Source organism: Astatotilapia calliptera, chromosome 8 (genome assembly GCF_900246225.1).
Source record: "Astatotilapia calliptera chromosome 8, fAstCal1.2, whole genome shotgun sequence".
NCBI lineage: Eukaryota > Metazoa > Chordata > Actinopteri > Cichliformes > Cichlidae > Astatotilapia > Astatotilapia calliptera.
The window spans coordinates 3,094,805-3,111,241 of record NC_039309.1 but is presented as its reverse complement, the minus strand read 5'-3'; the positions used below and the strand labels follow the sequence as shown (position 1 = coordinate 3,111,241).

Genomic DNA, 16,437 nt, shown 5'->3' with positions numbered 1-16,437 from the left:
AGCTGCCACGCACCCTTGTATAAAGTCAGTATCATGTCTGATTGCACAGAATAGCCTATGACTTAATAACATGCAGTCCAATTTTATTTCTATAGCACCAAATGATGACAACAACAGTCACCTCGAGGTGCTTTATTTTAAGGTAAGGACACTACAATAAAACTAGAAAGTACAACAATGAAATGACCCCCTGTGAGCAAACACCTGGTGACAGTGGGAAGGAAAAACTCCTTTTAACAGGAAGAAACCTTCATCAGGAGTCTTGCACCACCTTTTCCATGTTGTTCTGTTTTCTCCACTAAATTTTGTACGCTGTAACATTTATCTTAAAGCTTTAGTTACTTCTATCCTAAAATCTCCAAAATTCTAAGTACCAAAATATATTAGCTCTATAAACATTCAAAATGAAATATTAATTAATGCATAATATCATGATTCTGCATAATGAGCACGGTTTCTATAAATCTTTTGGAATATAAAATTAGAATTATGCTGATTTTGGCTGCATGAAAGCCAGAAATTTGTGCCCCAACAGGCACTGAATGATTGTTTCCAACTTTTTGAAACAAGTCTTTTAAACTAAATTACACATGTCTCTTGTGAGAAAGATATCTATTCTTTAACTTAAGATCTGATGTGACATAGGGCCTCTAAACGTGCTATTCCACCTTGCTGATATGCATTGAGAATAGCTGTGTGTCAACACATAATGTGTAAATGCACTAAATTGGCACAAAGCCATCAGCTAAAAAAATGAAAGAATGTTTTCTTTGTTGTTAATTGTTTAATATGTTTTAAATTTACACTCATTTATATTTGAGGTTATCGTTATTTTAAATGAAGTTTTACTTCAAGATATTTTTTGTCATACTGAGTGACATACCATCCCACGCCTTTTAACCGGCGCCAAAGGTTTCAGTTCATACTCCAATCCAGAAGGTGGTGCTAACGCACCTGAAGTCAGCTCCCCGTGCACTGTTCACCAAAGAAGAGCAGCAAAAAGGAGACAATAAACGAAGTGGATCTTCAATACCGCAACACTGAGACGGTCTTTTGAATTAAACCCAGAAATTAAACCCCTCGAAGTCTATCAGCACCAGGGGATCGATTAAAAACGAGATCGCTGGTAAGAAAAATCAGATTTAACGTGCAGTGACTCTCCGGGAGGAAACGGCTAGCTGCTAGCTCATCGTAGGGGGTGGATGAAGAAAAGAGTTACACAAAAACGGAGCATCTCATCTCTTGTCAATCCCAAACGGCACACAAATGACAAAAGACCATAGTTCGGCTATTTATTAGTTAATAATGAAGTATTAACGCGAATGAAAAAGGCGGAACCCAATAGCGAGGATTGAAGCGGATACCCGGACGGTTTACAGCGCGCACACAGCCAAGTTATTTTTACAGTAAAAAATCTCTTTTTATTCAGTCTGTGACAAAAGCCGCGATGAAACGCAGTATTTGGGCGCTTTTGTGGATTATATAGGCCCGAATTAGATGAGCTGAGCCTGAATTGCAGGCCGCAGCCGCAGGGGGGAAGAGAGCAGCTGGCGAGTCGGACGGTTTCCAGCTCTTTGTCTGAACCGGAAGTACAGAAACATTGACATCCTGTTGAGGCCGATCTCCCCCCCCCCCCCCCCCCAATTCATGATTTTGTTTGGGTTTTTTTTAGACTGCAGCAAATCCAGTATTATCCAATATTATCGTACTTTAACGATTATTAATAAACATATGAAAATACAAACAAATGAAGAAAAATGGCACCTCAGAACTTATTACATATCCAAGGATATTGCAGAAGTCATTAATCTGGTGATTTAGCCTAGTTTATTCCTAGTTTGTACTCTGTGTTTCCAGCAGTGTAAAATATTCACCTTTTTATAAAGGTATAAAAACATGGCACTTCCACATTATTTTAAACTGAAACTCTGAACATAACCTGCTCCCAACAATTTGTTTTATTCTGCTGGCTGCAGATTTGGTGCTGTTTAGTGTTTGAGAGTAAAGTATAATATATAAAAACAGAATTCAAACATAGGGTTATGTACAAGCAAGTAAAGTGTAGGTTAAGATCAGATGATGCTCATAGAACAATAAAATTGTTTGCTGTTGAGGATCTATTTTTATTACTGATGCTCGTCAGGGAAACACAAAGACTTTAGAAGCTACTGAAAATCTTTAGACCCTCCCACTGATTCCCCAGAGGTCTGCAGCAGGTACCACAAAGCAGGATTTTGTATTTCATACCCCTAACCCTACAGATTAGAGATCAGCACGTATGAAATCTCTGCCTACTGACCAATCAATTCACCATGAAATAGCGTCATCATTCCTGGAAGATCCCTTGGACCTCTGTGCGTGAACAGTAGAAGGTTCTAAAGAAATAAATGCAATTTTATTTCCTGCCTGTTTTTTTCCTCTTGGTAGCAAACAGTTTTACAATTTCATTGTTTTACTGGCATGATCCTAAAACAGGCCATGTAAACTGTACTTGCTGATCTCATATTAAATTTGTACGTAAACTGAGCCTATGCTTGAAGTCAGCTTTTATATTTAATCTGTACTCTCAAATAGAATAGAATAGAATTAGAATAGAATAGAATTCAACTTTATTGTCATTGCACATGCACAGGTACAGGGCAACGAAATGCAGTTTGCATCCATCCAGAAGTGCTTTAGTGATATAGATATATTACAATATATATTAGCAATAGTATAGATATGTAAGTATACTACAGAAATGGGTCTATTATGGTATGTTATAATGTACACGGTATGAAGTATGTTGTGAATATTCTATAACTATAAGTATGTACAGGCTGTAGTGAGTACAAGCTATGTACAGGATATGAACAGGATATAAATATGAAAAAACTATACAGAATATGAAATAAATAACTTTACAGAAATCTGAGATATACAGTTATACAGAAATGGGAACTATGCAAGTTGTAAACAGTTGTAGGATTAAAAGTTATCGTATGTACAGAATGATTATTTACACAGAGCTATACAGTAGTGCAGTTAAGATAAGTGAGGGTGTAGATAGTTTCTACAGAGGCTATATAAAGTGCTGGTGGTTGTGAGTGGTGGTTCAGTCCATGTTATTATTGTGTTTGAGGGTACAGTTGTCCATTGTGTGTGTGTGTATGTTCAGTCCATGAGTTTAACGTGGGTCAGATGTCAGGAGGCAGAGTTCAGGAGTCTGACAGCTGTGGGGAAGAAGCTGTTCCGGTACCTGGTGGTCTTAGTCCGGAGGCTCCTGTGGCGCCTCCCAGAGGGCAGGAGGGTGAAGAGTCCATGTGATGGGTGACTGGGGTCTTTGATGATTTTCCCAGCCCTTTTCAGACACCGCTTCCTGTAGATGTCTTTTATGGCAGGAAGTGGTGCTCCGGCGATGCGCTGGGCAGTTTTCACGACCCTCTGCAACGCCTTCCGGTCCGAGGCAGAGCAGTTCCCGTACCAGACTGTTGTACAGTTGGTCAGGATGCTCTCGATGGTGCAACGATAGAAGTTCACCAGGATGTCTGAGGACAGGTGGTTCTTCCTCAGGGTCCTCAAGAAGAAGAGGCGCTGGTGAGCCTTCTTGACCAGCTTGGAGCAGTTGGTCGTCCAGGTGAGATCCTCGGAGATGTGGACTCCCAGGAACTTGAAGCTGCTCACACGCTCCACAGCCGTCCCCTTAATGTGGATGGGTGGATGTGGGTCAGCATTCCTCCTGTAGTCCACGATGAGCTCCTTGGTCTTCTCGGTGTTAAGCAGCAGGTTGTTTGTGTCGCACCACTCAGCCAGACGATCCACCTCCTCCCTGTAGGCGGCCTCATCGTTGTCACTGATGAGGCCAATCACCGTGGTGTCATCTGCAAACTTAATGATGGTGTTGGAACCATCAGCAGGTCTGCAGTCGTGGGTGAAGAGGAGTAGAGGAAAGGGCTCATCACACAGCCTTGTGGTACACCGGTGTTCATTGTGATGGTAGATGAGCAGTGGTTATCCAGCCGGACATGTTGGGGGCGGTTGGTCAGGAAGTCCAGTAACCATTTGCAGATGAGGGAGCTGATGCCCAGGTCTGTCAGTTTCCTGATGAGTTGTGAGGGGTGAGTCTGCAGCTGATAGAAAAAAAACTAAAACTGCTAGGAGCGAGCAGGTTTGATTTAAATCAGCTGGAATCACCACATTTTCACTGATTCTTTTCTTTACAGCATGTTTTATGTGTGCAATTTGTTAAGCCGTGCTTTACTAAAATCACTGACTAAAGTGCAGGGAAAGAAGCATAAGCATCATATTGCATTCAGGGGCGTTTCTTAAGACGTAATGTAGAAAATCTAGCCTTAGTTTGCCTATCGGCCATTCATTAAAAAATAAAAAAAAACAAAAGGAATAAAAGTGTTCTGCATAAAATTGGCTTTGCTTTTTTATGGTTAATGCTACATTTTTGTTCAGCCTGTTGAATTACTGCTGAGAATCTGCTCTTCAGCTGGATTTAACTGTCGACACAGTTACATCCCTAACTTGTTCCTGTTTTTCCTGCAGATGTTTAATAGCTGTCGGTGATTAAAGAAGTTCCTCATGAGTGAAACCCCAGTCTGGACCAGCATGAACCCGGAGACCCTCCACATAAAGGAGGAACAGGAGGAAATCTTGACCAGCCACGAGGAACAGCAGAGTAGTGGTCTGGAGGAGGCGGATATCATTAAGGTCATAATCACTGCAGTTCCTGTGAAAACTGAAGATGATGAAGAAAAACCTCAGTTCTTACCCTTTCATCAAAGCCAAGCTGAGGACAACAGAGATACAGAGCCTGAGAGCGATGGACAAGAACCGAGCAGTGACCCGGATCTTCAAAGTGAGTTTAAACCTGATGCTGATGAAAAGGCTTCAGACTATTCTGAGACTACTGATGAGTCTGGACCTGAAAACGAAGACAGCGATGGCGGCTGGAAGGAGGGCAGGGCACTGGAGTCGGACTTAAATATGGATGGGGACTGTAATGCAGCAAAAAAATTCTTAAGCTGCACTTTGTGGGGTCAGCAGTTTATCTACAAGCAGTGTCTTCAGAAACAGCTGACATGCCATTCAGGACAAACTCCTTCCAGCTGTTTGGTTGATAACAGCTGCGAGGTAAAGCAAAACGTAGATTCCCAGGTGGTGGCCCCAACAGGTGTGAAACAGTTTATCTGCGAGTTGTGTAGTGAAGTATTTTACCGAAAATCAGAATTTAAGAGGCACAAGAAAATGCACAACGGGGGGAAGGCATTCAGCTGCGACTATTGCGGTAAAGGATTTAACCGAACGTCAGATCTCAGGACACACATGAGGGTCCACACAGGTGAGAAACCCTTTAGCTGTAGTAGCTGTGGACAGAGATTCAACCAAAAGATACACCTTAAGACGCACATGAGAATTCACACCGGAGAGAAGCCGTTTGTTTGCGAGGAGTGCGGTAAAAGGTTCAGCCAGCAGGGAAATCTGACAACTCACATGCGAGTCCACACCGGAGAGAAACCGCTAGCCTGCGAAGACTGTGGGCAAAGGTTTAACCAGCAGACGCATCTTAAGGCACACATGCGAGTGCACACAGGAGAGAAACCCTTTCAATGTAGTGACTGTGATAAAACGTTTAAACGAAAGACGCACCTTAAGACCCACATGAGAGTCCACACTGGAGAGAAACCTTTCGGTTGCAAGGACTGCGGTAAAAGGTTTTACCGAAACACAGATCTTAAGACTCACTTGAGAGTCCACACGGGAGAGAAACCGTTTGGATGCGACGAGTGCGGCCAGAGGTTCAACCAAAAGACGCATCTTAAGGAGCACATGAGGCTACACACGGGAGAGAAACCCTTTCACTGCAACAAATGCGGCAAGAGATTTAATCGTAAGACGCATCTTAACTCACACATGAGAGTCCACGCAGAATGAAAACGTCAAGGCTGCTTGGTTTGTTGTAAGAGATTATTTGCCGTGTGGAGGCAAGTCTGCAAGAACCACAGCATTTTTTTTATTGTCCTGTAACGTTTACGTTTTTTAAGCTTTCTTCAGTGCGTAGTTCAGAATATTTTAAACAAAATGATATTTGCTTCATCTGCTGGATGTTTAATGAAATACTAATGCTGAGGCTTCTTTAGTTTCCCTAAGCTAACCTCAGGTTTTGTTATTTAAAGAACTCAAGTAGAAAACAACTGTACTGTTACTAAAAACACTTAATTTAAGCCTGCGCTACGTATTAACTCTCTGTTGGGCTCTGTTGTATGTCAGTCCACACCAATACTTGTGCTCGTACAAAGACTTTTTTATAATGTGTTTTGATGTTTAAGCAGTGAGTCTGAATGAAACTAATCTGAACAGAAAACATAATTTAAAAACTGTTATGGTGGATTATTATGGTAGTCCTTATTAGGGTTGGGCAATTGGACGAATATATCGACTAGTTTTACAAGGGCGATTTATTTATTTGTTTGCCCATGAGCAAGTTTGCTAATAATGATGGAGCTAATAAAAGCAGTCAACAGAAAAAAATAATAGCGCTGTTTTAACAGCACCCTCTTTCATCTGCGAGCAAATGCCCCCACCTCAGAGTGCGCCCAAGTGCTTGTTGATGTGGCTGCAGAAGCTGTTGATAGCCTAGCATACTCAGCCGGATGGTGGACACGTGCATGCTCATGCAAGTTAGTCGAGTTTGAGTACTTTGCTCGAACTATACGTCTGCACAAGTGGCACACCGCTTTGGTTATATCCTTAGGTTTACCTCTTTCACCTGGTTTAAGGCCAAAGAAATCCCAAATTGGCAACTTTTAATTTTTTAGTGCTGTCAGCGTTAACACTCCTTCATCATGACTAACGCGATTAACAATTAACCCATCTGGAGCACAGCCTGAGTCAAAATCCCTGAAATATCTCTGTCAACGCATTTCGGCAGTTTGTCCTAATTTTGTTCATTCTGCGCTCCAGATGGGTCGAGAGCGTTAAAAATTTTAATCGTGATGACCGCGTTTAAGCCGTGTTAACGCTGACAGCGGTTTTTTGCTTTGTTTTTTTGGAAATTAGTTCATCCATGTTTGAACTTCTTCTGTGGTGTAAACGTGCATGATTACATGGCCCCGCCCATCAAGACGTCTGCGCACGCACGAATATATGGCCCATCGGCGATTGTTGGACTGACGATTGCCGGTTGGAAAATTTTTACATATCGCCCAACCCTAGTTCCCATGTAGCATCACTAAACGAATGTTTTTTTTTCTTTTACTATGTGCTACTGGCAGGTTCACTGAAAAATACTACTTTGTAATATAATATACATTTCAGCCAATCCTGTTTGTAAAATGTATGTACTGTAATGTAAATGACTTTCAGATTCAGCTGCCTGTTGACGAGAACACTACTACATGTACTGCTGTATTTGCATGTTGTCTCTCAAAGTGTTTTATTAAAGGTGTGTTCCTGTAACGCATCAGAATGTTCTCAGACTTACCTTTTTGTTACAGTAACAGCATATGATTCTTCTTCTTCAGTGTTTTGGTGAGACTGTCCTCAACAAAACAGCTGGATTGTTTTTGTTTTTTTTAATTAAAGCTGTCATTAGGACTAGTTAGATCTTAAAGGTAAGTGCAAAATATTGGCAGAACTCAAAATCCTGTAGCCTAGAGACTGGAGGAGCTTGTTAACATTTTCCAACGCTACCCGGATGTTGTTTTAACAAGTTTATCAGCATGTGAGGTCAAGTCATATAACCTTCATTGGATGTAATAATATCAAATATTTGCAAAGCACTTAAAAGTTATAAAACCACACATAAAGATGAATACATGTTCCACATGGGACGGGTGGGCAAAAAGAAGCTTTTGACCTAACTAAAGCTAAAGTTTAGTTAGGTCAAAAATTCAAACTATAAATGCTCGAAAGGAAACAGGCTATTCGTGTCCAGTGAAGGGAATCCAAGGAACAGCTTACATTAATTAAGCTAATGATTAAGAGGAAGGAAAACTATACAAATGACTATCAAAAGAAGAGTTAACCTAGGACCTGGTGTCCACATATGAGGTAATCACATTTTGGGTTATTTAGACCAAAATACTCAATTTTGCTCTACAAGGGCCTGATATCCACTTACGAGGACATTATACTGCTACTGTTCTATCGAAATTTTAAACGAATATCCTCATATGTGGCTCTGATTTTTCTTAGAAACAAAAATTAGGTAAAAAAAAAAATCTTTGCTTTTACATTCATCAGGTCCCAATCATACGGAGCCCCGCAGGGTACATGGGAGAAAAAAAAATTAAGACGGACTTTTGCGAGATCTGCTTGGTTTACAAGACATCACATATTTGCAAAAGTGCTCTGACGTTTTCGGAGATCTGACACCCACCATCTCGAAGCTAACGGGAGGTCGAGACCTACTACAGACCTACTACAACTCGGGATCTCGCAAAACCCCGAGTTTGTTTTGTGAGATCTCGCAAAACTTTTGCGAGATCCCCAGTTAGTTTTGCGAGATCCCGAGTTTGTTTTGTGAGATCTCGCAAAAGTTTTGCGAGATCCCCAGTTAGTTTTGCGAGATCCCTAGTTTGTTTTGCGAGATCTACTTTTGAGCACCTACGCCTGTGTGCTCCCACATTAATCACACTCTATCCCAGCTGCAAACTGGGGTGGGACACAATATATACCTTTGCCTGCATGGCTCCTAATTGATGAAGACACAGTAGTTTAACCTAAATGACTTATCCATAATTTGATGAAGGCAGTGTGCAAAGAGGTTCAGTTTAAGGTCAAAGGGAAATTCATTTCATTTATATTTTTTGCAATAAATACTCAATAATAATGATCAGTTTTCTAATCTGCAAATCAGGACCAAACATAGAAACTTTGTTATATGCGTGCCACATTCACTGCACATATTCTTTTGTTGGTATTACTGAGAATCAGCTTTACAGTTTGAGTATGTAAAAGAATTACTTCAGCAGAGAATCACAGCATGATTGGTAAAATAATCAGTGAAAATTTGGTGGTTTTAAACTCAAAACTCTGCTGTTGACCAGATTATGTGTTCAGCAGTTTTGATTATATGGAGAACAACATACGAGCTTTCAGAGAAGTACAATCACATCCATTTTTGTAAGTCGCTGCGCCTTCAAGACTCGGAACATTCATCACGCCATCACTAACTTAACATGCTCAAAACAAAGTATATGCACAGTCAATATACATAATAATCATACTAAAAACATTTAATAGTGTGCAAAAGTCTTGAGCCACTTTCATGTCTTTTTATTTTGTTTCCAATGAGTTTAACTTTCTGTGAATTAAAAAAAGTGCTCTTGAGCTCTTGGGCAATACTTCTCCAGGTTTTGAAAGCTTTCCTTTGGACAGTCCAGTCCTTGTACTTGACAATTTTTTAAAAATGCTTTTCCTTTTTTGTTTGTTAAGCCCCTTAACACTGGCCTATGAGTCATTCAAGCATAAAAAGACAACTTATAAAGTGCTTGGAGTGCTCCAGTAAAACAGAAGTGCTTTTAAATAGTATTTTCAGGTACTTTGTTATTAGCAACCTGTCAAAACCCCACCAAAGAAAAAACAGACTGATAAGTAGGGATGGGTACCGGTGTCCGGTGCCATGATGGCACCGGTTCTGACATAAACGGTAGTAACCAGACCGAAAAGCAGCGCACATTTCGGTGCTTTATTTTCCTGAGCTGTGATACACTTTAGATTCTAGCCAATCATTTAACGTTTCCGAGGATAGTAGGCGGGGCCAGGTACGTACGTTCTGTTAGAGCAGAGCTACAGATTAAAAATGTCCAAGGCGAAGCGGTCAAAAGTCTGGCTGTACTTCACAGCAGAAGATGCAAACTCAGCAGCAACAAGTGCTTTAAGCTGATACTGTGATACTGTCAAAGGAGGTGACACCTCAAATCCGATGAAACACCTGGCGACGCATAGCGTTTTTTTAAAAGCCCAGAAATGCGCCGTATTTGATAGCTTGCTGCGAGACCTCACACCGAGCACATCTACTGCGGGTGGGTTGCCTGTTATGCAACATCCCCCAAAAACACGAAGAGGAGAGTCCTGGCCCCTAGCCCTGCCAGTGTAGCAGAAATGATGACGGATGATGATGGCAGCAGCAGCCGTTCTTCTCTGCGTGAGTAGCTAATTTACGTTGAGTAGGCTAACCACGTTATTACATTAATGCATGTAAGGTGAACTAGCAAACATCATCATAGCTACATGCGGCTGTCCTCTTGTTTGATGGCAGATACTCCCTTCACCCTGGCTAAAAAGGCTAAAATGACCAAAGAAAAAGTGGGAAACAGCTGAACATGAGAGGTTTAGGACAAAGTTTGTGTTTTTTCCATTGTTTAAGCACTGCTTCCAGCCAAGAGTGATACCATATATGCCCCATAGCTGCAGAAAAGGCTAACATTGTTATATTTTTACAAAAAACAGCTGAACATGAGAGGTTTTTGGACCAATTTTGTGTTCTCCATTCTTTAAGCACCGGTTTGAGCACCGTTTGAGCACCGGCACCGTTTCAAAAGTACCGATTTGGCACCGGTATCGGATAAAACCTAAACGATACCCATCCCTACTGATAAGCATAAAATATTCCAGCAAAGGCTGGAGAACGATTCCTGAAGACTACTTAAAAATAACAGGAAGCTTCCTCAGAGAGTTCAGAGTGTGCTGAAGAACAAAGACACCCATCATCACACCAAATATCAACTTTCAAGCTTTTTAGAATTGTACAAACTCTGTTCTTGCTTATAAACTGCATTTTCATGTCTCTTGACACATGTCAATGAATCACTGCACGCTGTTGTTACAGACAAACAGTGCAACACCACAACCAGCTTTTCTGGTCATTTATTCAGCCATAAAACAGCAGTTTGTGCAAAAATAAGGACATAATTATTCTCAGACAGTAGTTTTAAAAGAAGCAATTTCTTTCTTGTTGCTGTTAGCATAGTTATCCACAATCCTCTTACATCAGCCTGCAAAAAAGCATTTTACCACTCTCTTATACAAAACTGCTTTGAATCCACAATTTCTGCATTTTTAAAGCATCACCTGTGGGGTTTAATAGTTTGATCAGGACCATCATTAAACTCCTGTTTAACTAACTTGGATGAAATCACATCCTCTGAACACGTACAGTGATGATGACCCTGAATCATAAAATTTCCACCGCTGTGCTTCACAGGTGGTATGAGGTGGTTCTCCTGAAAAGCTGTCTTTGGTGTGTGTCAACATGTTTATTACTCCAGTTGCCAAATAACTCCAACTTAGTTTTTTTTAAAGCACAGTATTTCAAAAAAGCTGTTCCTAAATGCTGATCCCGGCGAGAAAAGTCTGACCCTTGATGATGAAGTTTCGCCTTTTACACTCTAAGGTGGTTCTATTCATTGACACCTAATCCGGCTCTCATTGTATTTCTGAATTTGTAACAAATATAGACGAAATGAAGCAACAGATTAAAAAAAATATAATAAAAAGGTATAAAAATACTATGTTATTGTTAAAAAACAAATAAACAAACAAAATTCTATCACGTATGGACCCTCATATGTCTTTTCAGACTTCCCTGTCTGGTGAATCTTTCGCTACAAACTCCACAGCTAAATGGTTTCTCTCCGGTGTGGACGCTCGTGTGCCTCTTGAGATGCGCATTGCGACGAAACATTTTACCGCAGTCGTTACAGCCAAATGGTTTCTCTCCTGTGTGAACTCTAACGTGTTGTTTGCGATGAGTCTTTTGGCTAAACTTTTGACCACAAAAAGAACACTCGAATGGTTTCTCTCCCGTGTGGACACTCGTGTGTCTCTTAAGAGTATTCTGATGTCTAAATGTTTTGCCACAAATGTCACAACCAAACGGTTTCTCTCCCGTGTGAACTATCGTGTGTCTCTTCAGAACCACCTGTTGTGTAAATATTTTGCCACAAACGTCACAAACAAAAGGTCTCTCTCCTGTGTGGACTCTCATGTGCCTTATGAGATGCATATTGCAACTAAATGCTTTACCACAGCTGTCACAACCAAATGGTTTCTCCACAGTGTGTAACTTAGCATCTGACAGCTGTATACCTCCATCCTCTTCTGGATTCCTCCCTTTGGCTGAGTTGCTGTTTGGAGCTTCAGCCTCTGAGATGTGTTCAGTTTGGCTTGGCTGAAGCTCCAAGGACATAAATTTCTATTCATCATCTTCACTCTTTACAAGGAAGTTGGTGATATTGGTCTCCTCCAAATCTCCCTCCTGACTTCTGCAGAGTTTCCGCTGTTCCTCCTTTATGTAGAGATGCTCTGCTTCCTGCTGGTCCAGACTCGGGCTCCATGGAACCTCTTCTTTAATCACCAGCAGCTGCTGAACATCTGCAGGCACTGATGAAACACACATGCACATTATGGACTGTAACTTTGGTTAAAAGAGCCAATATATTATGTTATCTCTAAAGATTTTTTGAAGAGCATCTGAAGTCTTCGTCTTCCTCTGACAACGACTCTTAAGAGCTTCTTTATTCCAGCTTTTTTTTTTCATGCTCCTAAAACACGTTTAGTGACACGTTTGTTAAATTACACACGCTGTATTTTTTCTTGCCTTTAAAAAAAATCTCTATTTTGTCCTAATGACAAATTCACTTGATATAACTTCTTTTATTACTGGAAAGTGATTTTCTTTTCACACTTTACTAATAATTAAAACACAAATGACAAAACACGTGCGTCTAATACATCTAATATTATCATTCTATTTACTTTCTAAAAAAAAAACTAGATTCAGGTTTCTGATTGGTCAAAAGCAGCAACTCTACCTCTTTTACCTACTCAGCGAGATTAAGAAACCCTGTGCTTACTTATCAAGCTGATAACCGCTTTTGTATGACCTCTTAGTCTGTCTGCAGGCCAGATAAGGAAAAGATATCCTGGGTAAACTCAGGGTGTTTTGTAGTATAGGCCCCAGAAGTGTATCTTAATCAGCAAATATAAATACAATGACAAGGAAAACAACATATCAGCAAACTGCCTTGCACTCGAGTAATTTCACATTTTGATGTTTAAATTATAATATTATATTTCAAGGTCAAGACCTGGATGGATTCTCTCAATTCTTTAGTTTATTACTTCCTTATTACCTCCTATAGCAGAGCATACATTGCAGCATCCTTTATCAAAGAAAAAAGAGGAAGTGCCGTCCCAGCCTGTAGGATTAAAGCTGTTGTGACTTGTTGGCTTATCATCTGTCAAACAGATCTCTCACAAATGGTATCAAATCATTTTGAGTCAAAAAGAAGCTGCAATCAGTTTTTGGCAATGTGACCTTTACATTTTTAAAAAATATATTTTTCCAGTTAATATTTTTAAGAAATTCTCTTTCAAGGGCAAAATAGTTCTACAGTGAGATTTTAAGTAGCTAAAAAAGAGTGAATTATGATGTATGCAGAACAGGTCATTTTTAAATTATTAGTATTTTTATAACCCCTGCATAAATCCTCTTGACTATGTTTTTGGCACCGATGAGCAACTAATCTCAACGTGACCCACATTTTATTGTAGACAGTGTAGATTTTTTACCTTTATATTTTCAACTTTGATACTTAGGTACTGTTTACACAGACCGTGTTTACACACAGTGGTGATAAAACACCCTTGTTTTCTTCCTTAAATAAGCTGCAGGCTCCTTAAAGATGAACCAGGCAAGCGCAGAATCGATCACCACGAATCACCAAAACAGAGGTCTTCTGTGTTTTAAGCAGGCACCTGCGCAGACACCTTCACCCCATCTATGATTTTTACTGGTGGTGTGCAAACAAGGAACCGATGCATTACCACCACTAACTGGTCTGGAGTGTGGATCGGACCTTCAGACACGTTTATACTCTGCGTCCTTCAAAGGAGAACAACAAAGTACAAGTACATTTGAAGAAATTGACAAATAAAAAGTATTCTATTCTATTCAAAGGGGCACATATATACTCACAGGCCACTTTATTAGGCACACTTGTTCAACTGCTCTGAAACACAAATATCTAATAATCAGCCAGATCAATAATCTAATAATCAACATTGCACCGGCTCGTTCCATTTAGGCATGCTGACATGGGCAAAACGACCTGCTGAAGTTCAGGTTGATGCATCAGGCTGGGGGAGGGGATTTAAGTGACTTTGAATGTGGTTGTTTGTAAATGTTTGTAGGTGTTAGAGATCAGAGGAGAAGCACCAGACTGCTTTGAGCTGATAGGAAGTCAGCAGATACATAAATAAAAAAAACTTGTTACAACCACCGTTTTCTGAAGAAGATCTCTGAATGCACAACACATTAAACCTTGACCACATTGGGAGCCACTCCTGTGAGCTAACAACAGGAAACTGAAGACTGGGAAACACTGATGAGTCTCAACTCTGCTGCAAGATTCAGACGATAGGGTCGGAAATTAGTGTAAACATGAATACATGGATAAATCCTGCCTTCAGCAGAATAAAAGCTGCACTTGGTTTGTAGAACTGGTGTCTATAATTACAGCGGTCTTCAGAGCAGGGAAGAAATATTTGGATTTGTGGAAATTTTTACGGTGGCCCTGAGAGGCCAAACGGACTGCAACGTCAGAAAACACTTGCAAAAGGAAAAACGCTGCAAAAAGAAAAACGCTGCAAAAGCACACAAAACACAACGGAAATAGGAAAAAACACAATGGAAATGTTTCTGGGGAGACAATAACCCGACGGACCAGTTGCACGAACCAAAACATGCTAACAAGTGCGCTGGGACTGGGAGTCACTTTAAAGAAGTGGAGGAGAGGTAAATGTGTAGTAATCATATGATTCTAATACAGATATCTGGAATATACATACATGTTTTGGTGCAACTGGTCCGTCGGGTTATTGTCTCCCCAGAAACATTTCCATTGTGTTTTTTCCTATTTCCGTTGTGTTTTGTGTGCTTTTGCAGCATTTTTCTTTTTGCAGCGTTTTTCTTTTTGCAAGTGTTTTCTGAAGTTGCAGTCCGTTTGGCCTCTCAGGGCCACCGTAAAGTTTTCACCAAGCAGTCTCCTTTTGGGGGGTGGCTGTGGCTCAGGAGGTAGAGCAGGTCACCTACTACTCATCAGGTCGGGGGTTAGTTCAGTGCTCAGCTGGAGTAGAAAAGTGCTACATGAGAAGCAGACTTTACCATTTAGTTTTAGCTGTTGGACTGATGTCCTCATAGTTGAATCTGGAATACTTCGGGATAGAGTTTGTGGTTGACTCAGTGACTGGAAGGTGTCCAAGCCGAAATCTTGTCCCACCCATCGCGGTGAGCTGACAGTTGGTATGAGGTGTTAGTACTGATATATCTGGTTTTCACCTAATATCACACTGCATTATACGCAAACATCTCCACTTGTTGTTTGTTCAGATGCAGCATTGCATGCCTAAGCCATGTTGACATGTTCTTTTCAGACAGCTGAGATGTTCTGCTGGCAACACTTCCAAACCAACTATGTTCAGTGTGAAGATTTAACATGCTGAGGCTTGTAGAGTCTGAATGGAGCTCTGGGTTTTTGTTCTCTGAGCACTGCACTTGGGATGAAACTGCTGCGAACATTAACATTTACCTTGAATATTTTTCACTTATGAATAAGAGAATAATATTTTTAATTGTACAATGACAGCCTTATTTGGAAATGACCTCATAACCTTTGCTTGATGGACAGCAACAGCTAAATTCTCCAGGATCATTGCTGATGTTTTTCCTGCCAGAGGAGGTCTGCTATTATTAGTTATTAGTCAGAAGTGTGTTGGCAACGTGTTACGTGGTCAGCCACCACACCCTGTAATGTCACACTGCCAAGTTCTCATCTTTTTCATTGAATCTTTGTGTGGCAATATCTAGATTCACTGTAGGTGTTTTACATGAGTATTAATGTAAACAGAAAGAAGAGATGTGTTTGTTGTTATACAAACAAAAATAACAATTAATAACATTCAAAATCCAACCAGAATTATTCTTTAAAGCCAGCCATTTTAACATCTTCTCTTATATTTGCAAGAACAATGTTATTTGAAAAATACTGTATATGTACAGTTTCAGACATCTAGATGTTCATATTTGTAGATTCACAGTTTCTGTCTTCTTTGGACTCTATCGCCTTTCCTGGACTGTTATTGGGGCTGATGGTGACCCCTTTTGACCTGGTAATAGACGTGCATTTCACTAAACTTTAATTTCAGGCTTTATTACAAACACACCTCATGGGTGGAGGACAGTTTAAGCAAATAAACTGCAAAATAGAGAAATAGAAAATACATATTGTATTTTCTATTCACTGTCAGACAACCAGCATGCTCATTTAAGTGCAATGAAAAATCATCCAAATTCAAAAACAAAAGTCCTTATTCATACTGCTAATGCTCTATAACCACAAACAAACCCAAAAACATTGTTCAGCTATTATTAGTGTAAAAAAT

The 16,437-nt window shown here is 40.3% G+C and overlaps 2 protein-coding genes across 2 annotated transcripts; one reads left to right on the top strand and one right to left on the bottom strand.

The window, feature by feature from the left end:
* Positions 1–918: 918 nt before the first annotated feature.
* On the top strand, positions 919–7,470 carry LOC113027996 (zinc finger protein OZF-like). The gene is made up of 2 exons (XM_026177894.1): positions 919–1,126; positions 4,534–7,470. Exon 2 carries the CDS (start codon positions 4,570–4,572, stop codon positions 5,920–5,922), a length of 1,353 nt encoding a protein of 450 aa, XP_026033679.1. The 5' UTR covers positions 919–1,126; positions 4,534–4,569; the 3' UTR covers positions 5,923–7,470.
* Positions 7,471–11,542: 4,072 nt separating this feature from the next.
* Positions 11,543–12,454, bottom strand: LOC113028000 (gastrula zinc finger protein XlCGF49.1-like). Its single transcript, XM_026177897.1, has one exon. The coding sequence runs from the start codon at positions 12,179–12,181 to the stop codon at positions 11,543–11,545; it is 639 nt and encodes a 212-aa protein (XP_026033682.1). The 5' UTR covers positions 12,182–12,454.
* Positions 12,455–16,437: the final 3,983 nt, after the last annotated feature.